This window comes from Danaus plexippus, chromosome 23, assembly GCF_018135715.1.
Source record: "Danaus plexippus chromosome 23, MEX_DaPlex, whole genome shotgun sequence".
Classification (NCBI taxonomy): Eukaryota; Metazoa; Arthropoda; class Insecta; order Lepidoptera; family Nymphalidae; genus Danaus; species Danaus plexippus.
In genome coordinates, this window is record NC_083551.1 from 286,289 (window position 1) to 308,609 (window position 22,321).

General features: G+C 35.3%; 1 protein-coding gene across 3 annotated transcripts; it reads right to left on the reverse strand.

Annotated features, from left to right (window-relative positions):
• Window positions 1–1,294: 1,294 nt before the first annotated feature.
• Window positions 1,295–22,021, reverse strand: LOC116774645 (aminopeptidase N-like). 3 transcript variants are annotated; one of them, XM_061524016.1, is made up of 18 exons: window positions 21,966–22,021; window positions 14,759–14,920; window positions 9,759–10,033; window positions 9,273–9,431; window positions 9,155–9,202; window positions 8,882–9,044; window positions 8,111–8,323; window positions 7,309–7,518; window positions 6,818–6,951; window positions 6,121–6,319; window positions 5,734–5,932; window positions 5,311–5,473; window positions 4,899–5,112; window positions 4,688–4,797; window positions 4,008–4,175; window positions 3,036–3,179; window positions 2,684–2,765; window positions 1,295–2,313 (listed from the first exon to the last, which is right to left on the reverse strand). In XM_061524016.1, exons 2-18 carry the CDS (start codon window positions 14,915–14,917, stop codon window positions 2,164–2,166), a joined length of 2,790 nt encoding a protein of 929 aa, XP_061380000.1. In that variant the 5' UTR covers window positions 14,918–14,920; window positions 21,966–22,021; the 3' UTR covers window positions 1,295–2,163. The 3 variants fall into 3 exon arrangements, with proteins under 3 accessions (XP_061380000.1, XP_032523236.2, XP_032523237.2); XM_032667345.2 differs by lacking the exon at window positions 21,966–22,021 and adding an exon at window positions 20,363–20,435; XM_032667346.2 differs by lacking the exon at window positions 21,966–22,021 and adding an exon at window positions 16,757–16,902.
• Window positions 22,022–22,321: the final 300 nt, after the last annotated feature.

Here is a 22,321-nt window from a genome sequence, read left to right on the forward strand (position 1 = left end):
AACATTTCTCACAAATACAAAATGTTGTAGACTTCATGAACATTTATGTATATCTCTTATATCTTTTGTATTTTATTCCACGCAGAGGACATGTTGTCATCAAATCACAAAAACATGATGTTAAATTGTGACTATTTGATGAAATATGCTAAGGTCCCGTGTTAATTTCAAGGTTATATAAATGTGTTCATATGTACTCAATACTCACTCCCACACCCAACGCTTGGTAAAAAATTCATAGCGATGAGTCTGTGACGACTGACAATGAAAAAACGTCACTGAATATATATGTATCTGTTTTTCATCGTGGAATCAAAGGATACATAGTTAGGTATCCTACTTTTCATACGTGATTTCAGTGCATTAACTAGTGTGTATAATCCATAATGAATATTGAATTGTCTGTGTGTGTTCAATATACATACAATACAATACAAAGGAATAGGAAACTACAGAGCGTTAGGCTGCTCTAGCTATGAAATATTAAGCTGGCTTTTATAGCCACACTACTATAGATTATTTATTAGATATCTTTTGAAGGGCTTTTTTTGTGGTTCGCGTGTTTTTCGTTATGTCCATAAAGATATAAATAATATCAGTGCAAGTAATCAGATTAGTTAAATTCTCTCTGGGTGTTTGCTTTCAACTTTATACAGACTCTGTCATACAAAAAAAATATTATAGAAATAAAATATAGTAATCCAAGAACAGGTCATAACACAGATTCACGGTACATAAGTTTTTTCCGTATTTTTTGTTGTTAAATATGAACTAAGCGTATTCAACATCCAGTTTTCATTATACTACGAAAAAGTACGAAGCAAAAATACATTACAAGCACAAAAATATTAAAACAGAGATTTTTTGTTGTCCAGGATGCTGCAGATTCTAAACCTACCTTCAACCTATTTAATAGTATGATTTCTGTATCAATTAATTGATAGTGAGAAAGCGTATCATTTATTAAACAATCGGTTTAAGTTGTAATCGTTCAAACATAAGTATTTAAGAATATTTATTAGTCATTATATTAACAATCTCACACAAACAGAACACTTATAACTACAGAATGTAAAACTGCACATGTCACTGATTTAACTCGGACGGAGAAGCTTCTCAATATAACTTTGTCTTCATAATCTATAAAATCTCTGTAAAAATAGAAACTCTTTATTTACCATATAATATAAACTATATGTCAATATGTTTAAATACAACAGTTTGATAAAATAAAATAAACAAAAGCGACATAAATTTTAATCAATTAATTGGGAAATAAAATATGAAAATATTAAAAAAAAATAACTTTATTTGTGACGTCAACAATTATACAACTAAGAAAATAATTAAAACAGTATGCAGGCATTCAACAAATAATGAGTTAGTAAACATTGGACGGATTATAAATTAAAGGTACTGGTCCAGCCATTCATTATAATCATTTAAAATAAACAAAACAAAAATAAAACACTTAACAAAAATTAATAAGTCATTGCCATTATTTATATAACGGTTTTTTGAACTTTGATCTCGTTATGTTGTGAATCGAGAACACGGAATACAGAAACATTGGGGCTTCATTCCAAAGAACGGGCGCTTCGAGTGAACTAGGATGAATAAAGAAAAAAAATAATTTATTTTTGGTACTGGCAATAAAAAAATATAATAATTACAATGGCAACACTGGACTGAAATGTCATTTAGTATTTGTCAAACTAAAAACTACACCTACTTAGAGTTCTACACGACACAGCTTTCTATCATATTTCTGCACCTGAGTTGCTACATTACATAAGTACATAGAAGCTTGTAAGCGTCACCACACTAGCCGTACTAGTAAAATATTTCTATTTACACAGAGCGAGGCCATTAACTTAAAAACTTCATCTAAAATACAGTTCGTAACACATCGAGAGAACAAGCTGTCTATTCTATGACATCTACATTGTACTTAGTGATTTCTTTCAAGTAACTAAATTAAGCTTTCGGTTATCAAGGTGCGCGAGGTAACGAACGAGGACTTAGTGGATGTTTCATTTAAGAGCTGCTTTTGTTATTTCTTTAGTGGATTGTATTCCTTACCTCGCACATTTCCTACGTCTAAATCTATAGTTAATCATGACACGTGTCGTATCATATCATTATCGTATCATCGGGTCAGTCTCACATGGAGTACTCCCTCATCTTATCCACTACGGTACGTTTGTTTCTCTGGATCCACTCTATGTTCACTCTAGCGTTCTCTATCCCCTGAGCGACCGCTATCTTTGAAGCCGACAAATATTTTTCGTTCAGCTTCTTCCACTCCAAGAACTGTGGAGAAACGCGGAATCAATTGAAATGATGACATTACATCTATATAGAGATCAATCGGTTAACATTTGGAAAGTAGAGGACTTTAGAGTTGGGAAGAAACGGAATTTTTTGGGCCATAAAACACTAAAACGGAGACAACCTGCAACTTTACTCTCAAAACCTGATGAAAATAAACTATTATTGAAAAAAAAAAGGTTATTTTGGCAGTTATATTAACCGAGACGTATTTAACTTTTCACGAGCAGACTAAAATAGAATTGTAGTGTTTCTCAGTTGTATGGGAACTCTTTGGCACCAATGACTAAAGTTTGGGAAACCTCGTCGTTTGCATTATTTCCTATGAAATAACTTTCAAATCTTTCGTCACCTCATCGAGTTCCTTCTTGGTCGTGAACTGCCCCAACAGGGTCTTTATGATGCCGCCCATTCTCCTGTCCTGGCCGTTGAACCTGTCGACAAACAAACAGTTTGACTCAGTTGTTTGGTTTCTAGAGAAGGTGTCAAGTCGTAAGGGCTTTCTTTTGGTATCCATCTTAATGACTACAACCCGCCCAAAATAAAAATCTTAAGGTGTGTTCTCCTAAGACGCCAGCTACGGATGCTGCGCGACCGTTCAAACGGAACAGTAACGGGGGACAACCTTAAAGCAATAAGTTAGCGGCATATAAGGACAGCAAGTAATGTCTTTGTTGTTAACGAAGTCAGTTTTATTTGCTTACGCTTTGCTAATTTCCTGGATTCGTCCGTATATGAAGTCCTTAGCCACATAGTATCCGGTGGCAGACCGGGTGACGGCTGCGATGACGTTGCCGGCATCCTGACGACGCACCTCGCTGCCGTCAGACACCGTCCACTCCAAGTACCTAAAGCCATGGCATGATCACACTCACAGAACATCCCGCAGCAGGAAATGTCTTACAGCTAGGAAACCTTATTAAGATTAATATAACTTTTATTCAGCATATATCCACATCCTCACACTACTTTATCCTCATACTTTCTTATTCTCGTTACGAGGTCCAAGATGTTCGCGAGTATTCAGTGAATTAAAACGAATATTTTCCAGATTTACTGTGCGTTTATAATTATTATCACCAGCAGCCGCGATGCCGGCCGCCGCCCGGCGACCGAGGCGTCAGGAGTGTGGTGTAAAGAATAATTATAAAAACGTAATAATCAGAGAAGTATTGGTTTTTCTTGTAAAAGCTATATAAAAGGATATCTTGTGACTGTTTGTTCTCAATCTCTCGGATCGTTCTATAAAGAGTTTCGTGTTCATTGCGGACGTTATGTTGCAGAGTGGAAATCACGAATACAAACAAGTAAAATTAAGCATTAATGATTAATAAGATATTCACGAATCATCAGAGAGTGACTTTCACATAGAGGGCGTGTGAGTGAGAGACCGACAGGATTCAATCCAAAATAGTGTTTTTAATGTCAGAACAAAAAGTTCACAATCAAGAATTCTGCGCGATCGATGTTTTAGTGTGATGGACAAACGAGCGGAAGAGGCGGCTGACGGGGAGTCTGTTGTGGTCACAATAATCTATAATTTTCGGTTCGTGCAAAATGTCGGTTTTTAACCTAAAGAATAATCTAAATAAGGGCTATTAACAAGATAAGGAGGTTGTAATGTCGCCGGCTGCGGGTTCATGTTATCAGTCTGCGATGTGTGTGTATATACTCACTGCGCCAGAACCCAGACGTCTCTGCTGCAGGCCAGGGCGTGCTGCAGGGCGTCCCGGGAAGTCGCCACGTTGGAGGCCCGGCGGCGGGCGAGGGCCCAGCGCCACAACGACACCCCGCCACGACGGATCGCCGAACAATATACAGTGCGGCGGAGGTCCACGGGAATCCTGCAGCCACGAGGTGGAGCTATACTTGTTTATTTGATATAGATATTGGCAATATTGAGGACGAGCGCCTGTATGTGTGCAGCTACGGGTGTGTGTATTGCGTCCATGTTACTTGTTGCTGTGTGTTGGTGCAGAAGCGTGGTGAGGCGCGTCGTTACAGTTTAGACAATCTATACTACGTTAATGACATCGGTCCTCTTTTTTTGCGTTATAATAAGTTGCTGTCATTTTTATATTTGTCATTGATTGTAAATCCCGACGCGCCCAGAGATGCATACAGTTGATGCGATATACAAGTACGAGTGATATTTTCACACATTCCTAATCATGTGTGGGTGTAAAAATAGAAGAAAAATATCGATAAAGCAAATAGCAAATACAGGAAACAGGAAACAAGTTAAAAATATACGAAAGGGAGATGAAATGTGAGGTTTTTACAGATTAACACATGAGTATAGAGGGATTCCATGGCGGAGGGCGGAGAGCGGAGGGCGGAGGGCGGGACTACATACGGATTGTTTTCGTCGGGTCTGTCCGTCCTCATCCAGTCGTTGAACATGTCTATAGCGTTCTCCTCACAGCCGGGGATCTTCACGCTGCAGGCCCAAGAGCTCACAGTCGTCTGATAAAACATTGTCAAATAAGAATCTTGTCACCTCAACAAACAAACAAACAAACAAACTCAATGCGTAATGAACATCATGCAGGAAGCTCTCCGCCGACCTGAAGCTTGACGCTGTTCAAGTTGTCGCCGTCGACGATCCTCTTCAGAGCCAAACCTCCTTTCTGGTAGACGTTGTTGAGGAGTCTTCTGATAAACTTCTGGAAGGCTCCGTACTCGGAACTTCGTTTCAGTACGTTCTCAATCTTAGCTAAAGCTGACAGCCCCGTGTAGAGAGGCAAGTATTCCGTCTCCCTCTTGAGGTAGCTCGCCAACCTGGAATACATCGCATACAATTTTCCTTAACTGTAACGACGCTTTAAAGAATTTTTTTGTGGCGACGGACTTTATTCACGTAATGGGAATCATTTAGTTGGTTGTTTTTATTATTTTTGAGGAAGAGCACTCCTTCCCACACGGATCATGGCTCATGTAATATATAGTAGGTCTGGGCACTACTCATGTCACACTAACTGTAAAGTCATTCCATAGTCGAGCTGATTGTTCCACGCCAGCTCAAAAGCGTCGGACAGCAACTGCACTCGACCTTCGACCGGGATGAGGGTGTACTGGTCACTCGTCAGAGTCTGTATGAGAAGCTTCCAATTTCTCTGATCGTAGTTGACTCTGTATGGAGCTGGAAGTAATGTTCGGCCTAAATAATCTAATATTACAGCAAAAATATAGAAAGGGTTCGGAGAATCTTTGAAGCGAAAGCGCCGTAAATGTGTCATTTAATTTTAGTCAGCGAAGGAAGTGAAGACATTCAGTGGTAACTGGCTCGGGACTATTGTTCTTATGTATGCAGCTCGAGTTCGCAAACTCGCAGCTCATTAATCAAGCTGAGGACTCTCGAAGAAGACAAACGTAACGATACCACAAGGCGCCACCACTCACCGATCATGTTGTAGTTGAACAGAACCCACTCGCTCGCTCCAGAGCCGTGTTCGTATCTATGTTCGTTCGTCACTCCCTCCGTATCTCCTAACCACTGGACGCTCTCGCTCTCGCTTTTTCTGTCTTTCTCACAGAGAACGCTTAGAGGGACCCACCACGCTTGGGAGGTCCGACCGACGCCCAGAGACAGGTAACGCTTCTGATGATGGAGAGGTCAAGAAATATATAAAAAATAATCAAGATTATACTCGGTGGGGTGAATCAATACCGCGGCCTCACACAGCTGTTAGTAGTGAACGTGCTAATAATATGCTGAAATACTTCAAGCAGAAAACATCCAAGACCACTAAGCGTGATGTGATATTGATCAAAATATATTGCTATCACCTGTGAGATGGTGAGCGACTTGTCGGAGTAGTCCCTGGTGACGGTGAGGATCGGGTATCCCGTCTGTGTGGTCCAGGTGTCCATCACCTCTTTAACGGTGATGTTCCTCGTGAGGCTTCCACTCCTCAGGCTGGCTGCCGTCAGCTCCGCCCAGAGATCATCCTGCTCGGCGTTTGAATACGAATACTTCATCAGGTAGCTGGAATCAAACGGAAATACAACACTCAGAATATGACATGCTGGTATATGGAAGGCGAAGCCGCGGAGCAAAGAAGAAAGAGCTTAAGGACGCAGCTGCCAGTAACTAACGGACTTCATATTTGGTATTTGAAAAACCTTCAGATTACCTGGAAGGCTTAATATAAAATCTAAATGAGTTTATTAATCTTGGTTGAACTAGTTGACATCACTTTTCCAAAAAAGAAAATTATGTTTCGATTTTTAGTTGACGAAAAAAGGTCATTAAAATGAAAAAATATTAAAGAAAGGGTGACGTCACTAAATGAGAGTTCGTGAAATTAACCGGAAAAACTAATTGAATAATAGAAATACATATGACTGAAGAAGTTATAAGATAACTGTCAGCCCTCGAACCTTGACAACGAACTAATTTAGGAACTCTTGGTATGACTAAAGCTAATTGGTTTAGCGGAGGATCCGGAGATCGTGTTTGTATTAAGTGTTATGTTCATCGTACTTGTGCAGCGCCTGCCTGAAGACACCTTCTCCGAGGAACATCAGCATCATGCGGATGAGAGTGGAGCCCTTCCTGTAAGAGATCGCGTCGAAGATCTCCGAGATGCGCTTCGGATCATCGAGAGGCGCTGACACCTGAACGACGACAGCGGGTTATAAAATACAAACTTTTCTGCTTACGTTTGTTTTGTTAATCGAAAATAAATAAATATTTTACGAAGATTATTCCACAAATATTGTAAAATTATGATTTTATTTTTTTTACGGCGTTTCAAGTGAGTTATAGTTAACTAACTGATAGGAACTTAAAATAAATAAAAAATGTCAAATGTCTTTAATCAAACAATACACTGAACTGTGAGTCGTGTGACACAAAATAACACCACCCTAAACATTTACTACAATAGTACGTAAGCCGTCTGAGACTGTTTGAGCATCTACCCTCAGGCGTGATGGTCTGCTGTATCTAGTTGTTGTATTATCCATACTAACGGGATGAGAGGACTCCAAGGCGTCTAAACTCAACACGGAGAGCGTGTTCTCCACGGCGTATGACCGATCAGCTCGCCAGCTCGGCTCCACGGCCGACACGCCCACACTAGACACGAAGGTCGCGAAGCCCTCGTTCAGCCACAGGTCCGACCACCACTTCATGGTCACCAGGTTACCGAACCACTGATGGGCCAGCTCATGAGCTACCACCTGATGAACGAGTCGTTACAATAAAAGATACAAGTCGTTACAATAAAAGACTGTTCATAGCGTTTATAACAATATGTTGGTAGTTCGAAAATCAAAGATAGAATTATTGAACTATGTTGTTGTTTGCCATTTTAACAAATTATTTTACGCCAATTAACGTATTGAACGTAATAATTCTATTCTAAAAGTAGATTCCCTAAAAGATAAAATGCTACAGGCTCGGCAGAATGACATGAACAACAATCAATTATATTATTCAATAACCATATATATATACCAGTTTATAAAAACGCGGGATATTTTTATTTATGTTATTCAACCATCATTTATAATGGTGTTGCAAAAAAGGGTTACGCTAAGCCAAATTTTTTTTGGAATGACAAATGTGAATGCCAAATACCTTGACAATGTGGGCGGGTGTTTGGACCCGATGTTACTTGATATGAACGGTCATAAATTGAATTACTTGTTTGTCTTCTTCGAGCAACGTGAAATTTATAGTATATACAGAAAAGGCATATTTCAATGACAAAAATGCTCATAACGTTTCTTTCTGCGTCACTCTTTGCGTCGATGGTTTAAAAGGACAAACCTCAGCTATCCTCTCCTTGTTCAAGAACGACGATTCCTTATCGCTGTACAGGAGTGCCGTCTCTCTGTACGTGATGAGGCCCCAGTTCTCCATAGCCCCCGCTGAGAAGTCTGGTATGGCCATCATGTCCTGCTTCGGCAGAGGAAACGACACGTTGAACCACTTCTCAAAGTAGGACAACACTTGAGGACCGATCTTAGCCGCGTAGGAGGTCTGGAAATAAGTTATTAAAACGCTTATGAATTCTTAATACGTTGAGAAATATTATATACAGGGTTTACTGCGAGCTGCAAAACGTCAAAACCTATATCACAAAAATACCTTTCAATTTGTTTGAAATTCTAGCGAGACTTTATGGTATCCTATAATAAATAGACGTGACGTGACGTGACGTGACGTGACGTGATATCGATAGTACCACTATGAATATCATTTATTTTCATCAAGTTATTACCCTATCATTTATTACCACGAATCAATCATTAGTTAGTTCGTCACAGAATTCGTGTCAAAATGATTATCATCATCAGCCTATATTAGTCCACTGCTGAACGTAGGCCTCTCCAATTGCACGCCAAAATGGTGTAACCACATAATTTTAGGGAACAATTTAATAGCAACGTCATCGTAATTATATTCGTTCCAAGAAGCTAATTCCTTTAAATTCAAATATTAAACTCTATAAAGTATGAAAGAAACATTTTTAGGTTAAATTCCAATAAAAAATAAACCCTACCGCCAATAACGAGTAATTGTCCTTGGTCACATTACCTGATCGATGGCGTCTCCTCTGGCCCATATCCTGAACTGTGTCTTCGATAGTTCCGGAGGGCTGACCACGTGCGAGAACTTGGACACCACGAACGCGACCAGATATGTAGACATAGGCACAGACTTGGCGAACTGATCCCAGACAAATGAAGATCTCTCCTTCCTAAATATAAACGTTTAATATATTAAAGATGTGTAAGAAAAGTATTTTTATTCCGAGAAATACAATGTTAAATATATTTTTACGTATCTTTCTATTAGGATTCAACTCACCTAAACCTCTTTCCGACTACGTCCCACGGCCAGTAATCTTCTAGGGCACTGGACATAAATAAGTAATTAAGTATTTATTGATATAAATAACTCAACATATAAAATTATGATCACATACTTTTCAGAGGCGGACGCCGCTAGTGGCATGTTGGAGACGGCCGTGTACTCCTTGCTGTGGCCGATGATGATGGAGTAGGTGGCTTTGTACATGGGTTCGTCGAAACACGGGAAACCCTTGCGAGCTGATATCGCCTCAAACTGAGTGGAAATTAAATATCTGGAAACATTCAGACGGTTAATCGGCCGTCACATTGATAGAAAACGAGTGTTAGATGCTATATGATATCACACAGAGTAAAGTTAACTCATCAACTGTTAACCGCGTGGCTTGGTTAAATAATAAAAGGGATAAAACAGAAACCGAATACAAACACATAAAATATAATGGCGTCACTTTTACGAATACTTCATGTACAATGAAAAAGTTCAGTAAGTTAATTCAGTTATGTATTATCTTTAATTACGGAGAGCTGCACACCGACAGCCTTCAAATGAATAAGTTATATTTTTAAATTAATTTATTGTTTTGATTCTTAATACTTACTCTGTCTTTTGAGTCTGTCTGTTCGTGTAGGAGCTGATGTAGGCTCCGTCCAAACCTTTGACCAGGTTGCCGTAGAAGGGTATCGTGAGTTTGTACTTCCCATTTTCCTCTAAATCCTTATCAAGTGATATTTCTAAGAAGTTGTACGTATCATTCAGTTTCACGCCCGTCACTTTGGGAACGTCTTTCTGTCCAACGACATTCACTTTGTCATCTGATATCATATAATCTTGCGCATGGAGAATTATCTTCGAAGTGCTCTTTTTTACTGTTAGCTAAAATATAGAGAATTATATCCTTGTTATTAAAAATACCTGTTAAATGTATTTCTATAATACGAAACATCTTTTCGTATAGAAGTTAATAATATATGACACGCGAACAAAGTGAAAGAAAAATGAAATCTTCGCAAAATGAGCTAAAAAAAATAAAAGATTAATTAATAAATTAATAGAAAAAAATTAATAGTAATAGAATTTCTTAAAATATTTAAATCGTTGTTTTAATCAAGTCACATAAACATTAAGTAGCGTGGAGCGTACAAATTAAATAAACAAGATTATAAACATCGCTATTTAATCAAAAAGAATCGATTTGTGATTATTGAAATCAAAAATAAATTTGTTATATTTTATTTTCACATAAAATTATTAATAATCTAATGACCATAGAGTTTAGACCGTCTTTTTATTTATTTTTTCACAATAGGAAGAGTCAAACAACATATTTTGTTTATTCAATAACTAACAGCTTACATTAATAATAAATATTTTAATATATTTTCTCAAATATAAAAAACTTTTTTGACAGTGTAACTTGTGACATTGGCTGTACAATTACGTGTTGAAACGTGTTTTGGCGAAATTAAAATACAATAAAAAAAAGGTCTACACAAAACGCGTATCTATTATATTTAAATATCTAATTTAATGTTGCCTTGACCGATAAAATATGTCCATCTAGTATAATTTTAAGTTAACCAGCAAAGCAATTGTATTTTATAACTTTCAGAGTTAACATAAAAAAGTTAACAAAGACCCGAAAAGTAAAGTTTTAACAGAAACAAAATTTTTAATAAATAAATACAGTTCAAAACTTAATCTAGATATCAAATCCCTCGTACCATCGTGTGCAAAACCTCCAAAATTGTATGGGTTACCTAAAATCCATAAACAAGATGTTCCATTACGCCCAATAGTAAGCCAGATTGACTCACCAACTTATAAACTGGCTAAATTTCTTTCAAAGATATTATCACCACTTTGTGCCACACAAAGTCATTCGTTAAGGATTCCTACCAGTTTGTCAAAGATTTAAAACACCTAAAATTGAGCGACAATGACAGTATGGTCAGTTTCGATGTACAGTCATTATTCACTAGTATACCTGTTCTTGACTGCATTGAGATTGTAAGAGGTAAGTTAGAGGATAACAATATTCCTATAGAATATGCAGAGCTATTAAAGCATTGCCTAACATCTGGCTACCTCATGTGGAAGGATGAATTCTACATACAAGTAGATGGAGTTGCGATGGGTTCGTCAGTTTCCCCCGTTGTCGCTGACATATTCATGGAGGACTTCGAGGTGCGAGCCCTTTGCTCTCCTCCAATAAGATCTTTAATATATAGACGGTATGTAGATGACACCTTCACAATATTAAATAAAAATAAAACATCTGCTTTTCTGAATCATCTTAATTCTATCAATAGCAAGATTCAGTTTACTATAGAATTGGAGGCAAATAATTCTATAGCTTTCCTTGATATACTTGTCGTTAAGAATCCTGACAATACTTTGGGACATACTGTTTATAGGAAACCCACACATACGGATAGGTACCTCAATGGTAACTCACACCACCGCCCTATCCAATTAGCTACCGTTGGCAAATCTTTGTTACAGAGAGCCCAACACCTTTGTGATGCTGACCACCTAGAGGCCGAGGTGCAGCATGTAAAACATGCTCTCACCATCAACAACCTGCCCGTGCCTCGCCAGCATCGCAAGAACCACTTGAAGCCACCCACAGTTGAACGACAACCTGCGGTACTACCATATGTGAAGGGAGTTACTGACAGAATAGACAACATTTTGAAGAAGGTTTCCATTAAAACTATTTACAAACCACATAAGAAAGTGAGCCAATTCTTGAGACCAATCAAGAGTAACATTCCTTTGCAACAAGCGGGTGTATACAAACTCGATTGTGACTGTGGCTTGTCATACATTGGACAGACCAAGAGGAGCATCGGTACAAGGGTTAAAGAACACATCTCAGACATCAAAAACAGGCACGCGTCGAAGTCAGCAGTGTGTGAACACACAATGGACAAACCAGGCCACTACATTCGGTTTGATAAACCTCAAATCCTCGCTCGGGAAGACAAGTATATACCGAGGTTAAATCGCGAGGCTATTGAAATTAAAAAACATCCCAATTTCAATAGAGAAGATGGCAGGAATCTATCAAACACCTGGGACCCCCTTCTTAATAATATAAAATCCCATGTCCGTAACCACACCGCAGGACCTCAAGACACCGTAAGCGCATTCTACAGGCATCCAAGGCGGTACGCCAGAAAATTAAGAAATCGATGGCGGTTGGTGATAAATAACAAGACCAACTGACAGACATTCACACCTCGTCTGCCCGTGATCACGGTTGCTGAAAAGTAACCGAAACGTCGGGATTATGTAGTTTTTTAAAACAATAAAATCCGCGTAGTATATCCGAAAAATATTAGTTAATTAATTATTTTCTTAGGTTTTTTTTTTTTTAATTTTACGAATAGATTAGGGTAACGTTTAAACCAAATTTATGTAAGAAAGACATTTATACTTTTACATTGTAACATATTAAATTCTTTTCAACTTCATCAAGTAACTTAATCAAATACTACTTTCCAATGGCCATATCTACTTCACAACTTCCCATTATATTTGAACTGTTTCAAAGTTATAAACTTTTATTAATATTGTTTTACATAAAAAGAGTTCCTCTCCGCAACGCCGACAGGGTGGATCCGAATCCTGAGGTAATTTAAAGATTTCTACGGTGTTGCTGCAAGTGAGTCAACAGTTAACCCGAAATGATAAATCAATTTTTAGAGACCAAAAATAAAATAAATAACAGAGTTTAATTTGATTGATTGAATTATATTAGAGATATTTTTAATATTTTACGATAATTTATATTAATGAAGATAATACTAATTTTTGTTACTTCAAATAATGACTTCAACTGTCGTTAAGATAACATTTAATTAAAGTAAACACGTTACACGTATTATAAAATAATATAATGCATTTTGGTTATAATTAAGGGGATTCAGGCTTGTGGCAAATATAAAGACTTGCGAAACGAAGCCGTCACTAAGGAAAATACTGTGTAACTAAAAGGACGCCAGATTCTTTGGCTTAGTGTTGCAATCTAAAAAAAAAAATCTAATATCGTGGAGACCTCGAACTCCTTGCAATATAGAAACAAATTAATTTAAACTACACTTCAACATGTTTGCTTTTGTACATTACTCTGAATCATTATCTTCAAAACAATGACACATTCAAAGTGATATCGTTAATATTAAAAACAGTATCCAATGAAGCGAGCTGTGGAGACCGCGTCGTCGAGGCACGCGTTCAATAGAAATCCTTTTAGTGACCGCGCTCGTTGAATACCAAACGTTACTTATAAGAAGTGAAATTAAAATCAACTGGTACTGAACCTGTTGCTGTACAGACTGAACGATGGAGTCGAGTCTAGATATGACCCTGATTTAATATTTCATTTTGTCTAATCTATATTTAAATGTAACTAAAAATCTCAATATTTCCATTCAGCGTGATATTATAAAACCGTATTTGTTCATGAAGTTACATCAAATTTTATATTAAAAAAATTCTACATATATATCAGATTACAAAGTCATTGTGGTAATTTAAAAATGCTGAATAATAGTGAAAACTTTCATTCAATGATTGTTTTGATTACATGTTATTACACGCTGTAATGTTAACAGTCTCCTGGGTGACGGCAGTAGTCACTGTGGCATTACAGCTTAGCTTTCACTTATAATAAGCACGGTACAATATTACCTTCTAGAGATCCTGACTTAGATTACTAGATCACATAGTTATTTATCAAATACTTTATGAAAAATAAGTCCGTTGGCGTAATGTGGCAGGATAGTTTTCATTATCTGAATATATTTCCAGATATTGTTTCTAACTCTCAAGTTATGTTTTACCCATACAGCCTGAGGTCGTATCCTAAATACGAACATATAATATGTCTATGTCAGAGTTGCTGTCTGTATGCTTTTTAAATATTATTAAATTAAATTTTTATTTTATTGCATCTGTCATAAGCTCCGATGTGAACTGAACATTTCTCATTCATAAAGCTAAGTACATACTGGTGCTATCAGGAACGGAGATTTATGTATGAAACACTGTAACCGCTCCGTATGTCCGCACTGTGACATTAAAAACTTCTACTAAATATGTTGTACATAAATCTTAATAATTTGTTGTGATTCTTCCAATTTCGCTAATAGTATCACTATTAAAAGTGTGGTTACTATCTCAATTTATGATTTTTTGAAGTAAAACTTCTTACGCGACTTCCAACAAGGTTGCGTTAAACGTTTAACGGCCCCGAGGGGGGGGGGGGATAAAAAGAGACAGAGCGAGAGGGAATGCGTGGCGCTCGAACGCATGCGGGCAATAAATACTGACTTGTAAGTAATGTTTATGAAGTTTTTCTTAAAAAACCAAAAAAAAAATCTATCCCTTCCTGTTTTCATTCCAAAATTACGCCGTTTCACTTCTTCCGCGCGGAGGGACTCCACGCACAATTAATTTATAACATGAAATATACAGATATGTATTGTCGGTTGTAATATCTTCGAAGGCGGAGCTCGAATAGAGTTCTACGTCCAGAGAGGTGTTTAGACTAAACTATTAATACTTTTTATCGTCACAAGTTAAACATCTCACCTGAATATCAGCGACGCCGAAGAAGCTGAAGTTGGTGCTGGGGTCGATGTCGTACAGGAGCCTGAGTTGGTAGTGTGAGGGAGCGACGTGATCTGGCAGCAAGTACTGCCGGCTCAACTGGACGGAGGACAGGAGGAACAGCACCTTCAAGCACTCCATGTTCTGGAAACATCAAGATATATCAACACACTATAAATAGCCGACACAATTATAGAATATCCATCTTTTGAATGTATATATTACCAGAGTATAGAGAGAAATAAAATATGTCATCGGAACGTAAAAATATTCTCCGTAGATTCATATCAATGTTAATGTAAAGTTCTGCCGCGTCCGCCGCATCATGACGGGTGTACTGAATAGATTTTCAATAAATTTACTTATTTAATTTATGAGACACTTGGTCTCCATCAAGCTAAACAAAACAACATTATCTATACTAATTCTCACTATAGATTAAGATTATATACCTGAACTTTTTCATTTCAAATTTAAAGCTTTCACTAAACGCATGTCGAAGGTATGATACCTTCATCAAAGATACAATCAAAACAAATGTTAATCTCTAGAACGGATGGACCGCTATTGATGGGAATTTCATTCTTACATAGGTCATATTACATGGAGGAACTTAAACAGCTTTCTAACCCACTTCAAACAGGAGCTAGTTTTCAATTTGGCTTTTTCTGTTACGCTATTACTTTCTAAACTGAAGGCCGATTTTAGAAATATTTTTTTTCCGAAACGGCATTGTTCTGATGCAAGTTCAGCGTCACAAAGCGAGATCTGATGCAAGGGTCCTCGGTAAATCAAATGAATCCTCGTAAAGACGAAGACAAGTACCTCCAAGTGCGTTGAATTTGGGGTCAAAGGTCATCTATATAAATAAAGAAAATTGGAGCGTCTTTTTGTAATATTGAAATTACCATTTTTTACTACATACATATGAATATCTATAAGGTACATACACCAAAATAACATTTTTTAAAATTTTTGTATGTCTGTCTGTTTGTTCCGGCTAATCTCTGAAATGGCTGGACTTTTATTGGCAGGTAGCTGATGTAATATGGAGTAACTTAGGGTACTTTTTTAACAAGATCGCGAATCCCCATCCCGAAATTATAACGCGCGAGTGGGAGACCAGGCGCATACGGAGTTTAGGTTTTTTTTATTGTTTCTCTTACGCAGACGGAGTCGCGGGTAACAGCTAGTTTAATATAAAGTTATTAAAGTTTTAAGAAAAATAAATATATAATCTTTTTTTTAGTTTCGCCTTAACTGTAGCTGTTAGCCCTAATGGCTTGGCAGCGTCACCGGGAGGGGGATATATCACTACGTGTTCAGTGATGTGTGTTTTGCTAATAGGAAAACTATGTAAATATATCAAACAACGAAGTCGCGGGTAACAGCTAGTTTTATATACAAGTTTCTAACTCTACGAGCCGAGCTGAATATATGTACCCGGTTATAATAGCTGAATGTGATATAGAGAAGCCGCTTTCTGTTCAAAGTCATTCAGGGTCTAGGAAACTTAGGAAGTTAGAATACAGCGAAAACTATGAAGTTAGTTTTTATTGTATTACAGAGCCATTTCAACGACCGGCCTATCATATAACCTCTGGTCCAGTGGTCACCATTTACTGGAAGAAAGGCAACAGTTCGAAAAGAATTAAAATGGATGGACGTGGAAGAAGATTAAGACAAAGCATACTCTGGTATCAATTATCACATACAAACGATTTATTTTCAACCTCATTATAAATTCTATCGGAACCTTAAAGATAATTATCACTAATGAGATCTAAGATTTTCGCGAGTATTCATTTAAATGAAACTAGTATTATTCGGATTTACTACGCGGATTTTATTATTTAAAAACTTTTAAAAAATTAAAAAAAATATTTTAAATAATAAAATCCGCGTAGTAAATCCGAATAATACTAGTTTCATTTAATTATCACTAATTTAATTGAGCGTGATATATTTCATTATACAAACCTGTATGTTTAAGAAGTGTCAATGGGCAGTTAACTTAGCAAATAATAAAAATATTACTATCCTGACATTTGTAAAAAATAATAATATTTTAATCACAACACAACTCTTAGTTTATACGATTAGTGAGGACAGAATGGCGTGTAAACGGTTAGAATATTAAATATGTATGTGTGTTTGCGACCTTGCTATAATATTCACGCGTTTTCTTACACAGGGCGTGTTCACTCGTCTGTTATGAAATTATTTTATCGCATTTGTTTACAAAAATAAATTTACTTGCGATGTTAAATTGAATGTTATAGTTCATTACTGATGTTTTACTGATTTATGATTTTATTAACAAAATGAGAGAATGAAATTACTATAAATATATATAAAATCGTCAAAATTTATCAATACATTATATTATAATATTATATATTTACTTAGAGGCATGTAAGAATATAAATATTTTTACCCTCCGCTTTCTCTGAATCAGTCTCGTGTAATGTGTGTATGTCTTTACATCCGTCCTGTAATCACAAACCTCCTAATATGATAATTTGATGTCAATTAATCATAATGTTTATTGTATAGAGCACGCGTGTCCCGCATACATCTGACGGCCACAATCATTACACCTCCCATACATTTTTAAAGATAATCGCTTCATAATCTATACAGGTACGTTTATTTATTATTTATTTATTTATGTTTTTAATTTGACCAATTTAAACATTTTTTCAATATTCAATACACGAGCAATCAGAATAGTCAATGCCTATCTATTTCAGTCACTTCACTATGAGCTTAATGGTTACTGTAATACCGACGGTATCCCTGTTTTCAGTTCTAAATCATCGCAATAATATAATAAAAATGTAGAAAGGTTCATGTCGTGGAAGAGTCACAAGTATATAAATAATTTAGTGGTTTACTTGTATGGAACGCACAGCAAACAAACCACTTCCATAAAAATTAATGTCATTCCATACGTTTAACGATATTCTCTATTAAATTTATTTATTTTAAATATTTAACTTTATCTGGAACTATTATATATGTATGTATGTATATAATGATAGCTAATAAGCATATATCAATATCTCGTGTATCTGTCGGGTCAGTCCCTGGTTTTCAAGTACTATTGTCTAATAAGGAATTTCAAGCTGTTAGTCCACATTAAAAAAAAAACTCTGCATGTAATATGAAAATTTAGCTAATCTCCCCAACACTTCTTAAAGATAACACTATGAAGATTTCTAGATTAAGAAACGTTACTTCTGTTAATTTTCAGATTTTTTCGACAGAAAACACGTTAAAACCTTACTTTTTTCAGTTAGGAAAAGTCTAAATATATTTTTAATTATCTTTGTTCCTCCCGCGGCACGGCTAAGTGGTTTCTCTTTTTCCATACAGATAATATTTTATTTAAAATATTTATTTTATTTCTTTCTATTTTTTCGTTTCAACTTCACACTACATGATCCGAGTAATTTTAGATTGTTAAAAATTTTGTAATCGCTCATGAGCCGTAAATATGTATACAACTATCTTTAGCTATTTTAAATACAACAGTTGCTACTGCTTTACAGTAAAGGAACGTTGAGATAATATTTAATATAGCATTTGAATTTGAAAATATTGAATAAAAAAAAGTCAAAAAAAAACAGGAATAAAACCTGCTACCCCCGCAATATGTCGTCCTAGCTGCTTTACCAGCAAGACTATCGTGTCTTGACTCGAGTCCGCGTGCTAAGCGTTCTATATTAATCGTCAAACCGGGACGGAGGCGCCATCTGTTAAGGTTTCTTACGAAAATCCTAATTAATAGTATTCCAATAAGCAATATCAATTATTTATCAAATATTTCAATATGCAATATACATTGAGATTGGTTGGTTCATTGGTGACGTCTTGCCAACGATATAAAATTCGTACAATTATCTCTTTAACATGTAAACAATGTTGAGCTAAAACGTGTCACTTTTATTATACACAGCCTCATTGATTTAATGAAAACGTATATTAATACATGCATATGAATAGACCATTACAGTAAAAGACAATTATTGAATGAGGTGCAAATAGACCAGCGATGAGGAAAACGGCTTAAACAAATAAAAGTTATATAGATAGTTAAAATACTGAGAAACTGATGCCTTTTAAAAAGTATAAAAAAATATATATGTATTTTTAAAGTGAAAATAAAAGTTAAAGGATATTCAATGATATACTATAAGATGAAAAACGGGTTAATGAACGATTGACGTTTAGACATTCTTTATAACACAAAAGTCTCGTCAACAAAAATATAGAGTGTTAGTACGACTTAATGTTTGACAAAACGAACAGAAAAAACTACCTGATAGAATTCTTTCATTCGCATATCCTATATATATGTAGATAAAGTCTGCACCTTTAATAACAAAACACTAAAGTACCCTGAGTACAAGTTTCCATCATAAGACTCCACACGGAACGTCCCCAGTTTTTAAACCGCAGATATTTTAATTTAATTGAAGCGATTTATAACTTTCCTCCGCCCAAGTCGTCGAGTCCCTGGGGCATGGGACCCCCGGGACAAATCGCGAACTACCAACTAATCCCTTATAACCGTAGGAGAGCGCAAACGGATGGCTTACTCATTCGATGGGTACGTTAAATACTGGAAACATCCCGTATGTAGTTAAGACGCAAACATGTAGTAACGATATAGAAATTGCAACAATTATATTATTGTTATCCCATGAGCCTATTGTTGTACCATCATTGTCTTCTTGTCTTTATTACTATTCAATGTTATTCGCAAGTTCATTTTAAACAAATGAAACATACGCAGCATTCCGTATTCATGATACAGATGAGAATTAAAAATATGATGCTCCTTATATGACACGATCACTGACATACTGATTCAGTCTTGAATTATATATTGGATCACGTGAATTTTGTTTTTAACGGATTTTGTTTGATATTATTATAATAATATAATTTATTTTTAATTCAATAAAACTTTTTTTTTTTAATGAGATGACAGTTAATTTTATGTTAATCGTAGTCTGTAAAGGTCTCTGAACCCCTAACGGTCCAAGTCGTTTAAATTTTAAATGACTTATAATTGTCAAATCCTATTCAAATGTATTCATTGTCGTTTTAGTCATGTCAAAACTAGTTTTGGGACTTGGTAGTGTGTCTCACGATGGTGATTTTAGTCTCAGACTGTGTTGTATTTAAAGTATTAATTTAATTTTATTATTAACTTTTATTTACGACTTTGTTTATTATTGAATTTTAATTAAAGTTGGACTACGAATATGTCTTTATAACAAACAATCATTGATTACTGATAGTTAATGATAAGGCTTGAAATTTTTATTTATGATTTACTACCAATAATTCTTAGATACGTCACATAAAAAAAATATAGCCAGTAAATATATGACAATATGGAAATATATATATATATACATTTTTATATATTAAGGCTTTATTGAATGTCTATATGTGATTATCTCATCGCTACAACCCTGACATATAAGGATAGCTTAAGGCTGACCCTGGGTGCACGAGGAAAAAGTATGATTATATATAACTAAGTTATTCAACATAGAGAGACAGTATTACCTTCAGGTGCTAGTGGAACATTAAACTTATAAGACACAGTCTCGACACAATCACGGCAAAAAACACGAGATTCATTTCGACAACGTCGTTTAGTTATTTGAACGAGTTGGCCGCGTGACGTTTACTTATTTTTTTTTTGTGTCAGCGAAAAGATTTTGTATATAAATCAATTTAGACTTCATCTGATTATTGTTGACAATTGTCACGTTCGTTACAGAGAAACGTGAAATATAAACTGTGAACTGATTTCTAAATGATCTAGATTTTACTAATTGTATGATTTTGATTCAGTGAAATCGATGTTGGCTTTTTATGTTTGTAATTTAAAAGTAATTTCAAATACAATTAACAAGAGCATTAGAAACTATGAGATGAGAGAACCGCGAGTAATTATTCGTCTAGAAGATGTTATTATTCGTAACTGTTCGTCTTAGAGGTCTAGATGATAACTGATATTTTTAAGAAGCAAATATAAAAAATTCGTTATATAATAACTGTGACGGAAACTCGAGTTACTATTTTGTTGATGTGAAAATTGTAATAAAAATTATTACGATATTTGAAATTTTATTCAACGACTTTTGATTTTCTTCTATATGTCTAATGCGAATTAAAATTTTGGGTTTAGACGTCTCCGATAATATATGTATATAGTCATAAACAGTGTGTAAAATAAACGAATTAGATTTATATTTACTTATAGATTCAATATGATATATTTAAAAGCCTCTGATCACAGACGTTTTGGGCCTTAATCCTATATCATGTGTCGAAACTAATACAAAGATCATAAACAAATTCGGATAAAAGCGCGGGCAAGATCTAGTGTTGACATCACTTTTAAAAACCGGTTAATGTATTACTAATATCGTTAGAGTTGAACGCACTTTAAAAATACAAGCGGCGATAGATTTATTACTGTACTTATAAAATATATTTTAAATTTTATGCAACACGATAAATAAATAAATTGAATATCCCAGTTTTCAATACCAGATATGATTTAATTAAAAATAACAGTCATTTATGTAATAAAATTTTGACGTACATTTTTAAAAGGTGTCTCAACAAAACACACACCCGTGTTTTGGTAACAAATAATATTTTTTTTACGAACCTTCACTAACATTGTTCACATAATATTAATAGTGATTGTTACACTTTCTAATACGTTACGATAAATCATTATAAGTATATGAAGTAAAAATATAGATTATTATGTATAGATATTATACATTGTAAGTGAAACATAAACTCTTACGTATAAAAATATTTTCACAGTAAGTTTTTGCAAAAAGGAACGTTTATTGACAACATTCGCTCACTCAAGCTGTTACGTACTTGTACTGTCATAACAATGGAGCAAAAAATGTGATTTACACAACACAGACTTATGTTAAACAATAATGAAAGGATAAATAATCACAAATCAGGATATAAATAATCTTAATATCTATGTAACACGTGTTAAAGATTTTAAAAATATATTTTTTAACTAACTTGTAATTTTTATTTTAATCATTGAATAGTAAAGATTGTTTTTGCTTGTTTTATTGATTTGAACGTGTTTTATGTTTATTTGTATAAAGGAAAGTTGTCTTACGTGTCTTGTGTCGGCGCGAGGTTCTCTTTCGACACCTAAATGCCGACTGGCGACTACCGACACTATTATTTAATGTAACTTACCTTCAGACTACAATATAATTATATTAAAGTATTTACATCGGACGGATACGACACGACCGAGACACATTTAGAAATGTCGCTTCATCTAAATATCACAATACGATTGGTAATTACAACCTGCTGTTAAGACAATTATTTTATATCTTTCCGTAAATAATTAAGGAATTGTTTTACTTTAAAAATATATAAAAAGATACATTTTATAAATTTGACGAAAATGTTTTAGGATACGCTTACTACACTGAATACATACTAAAATTTTAAATTATATAG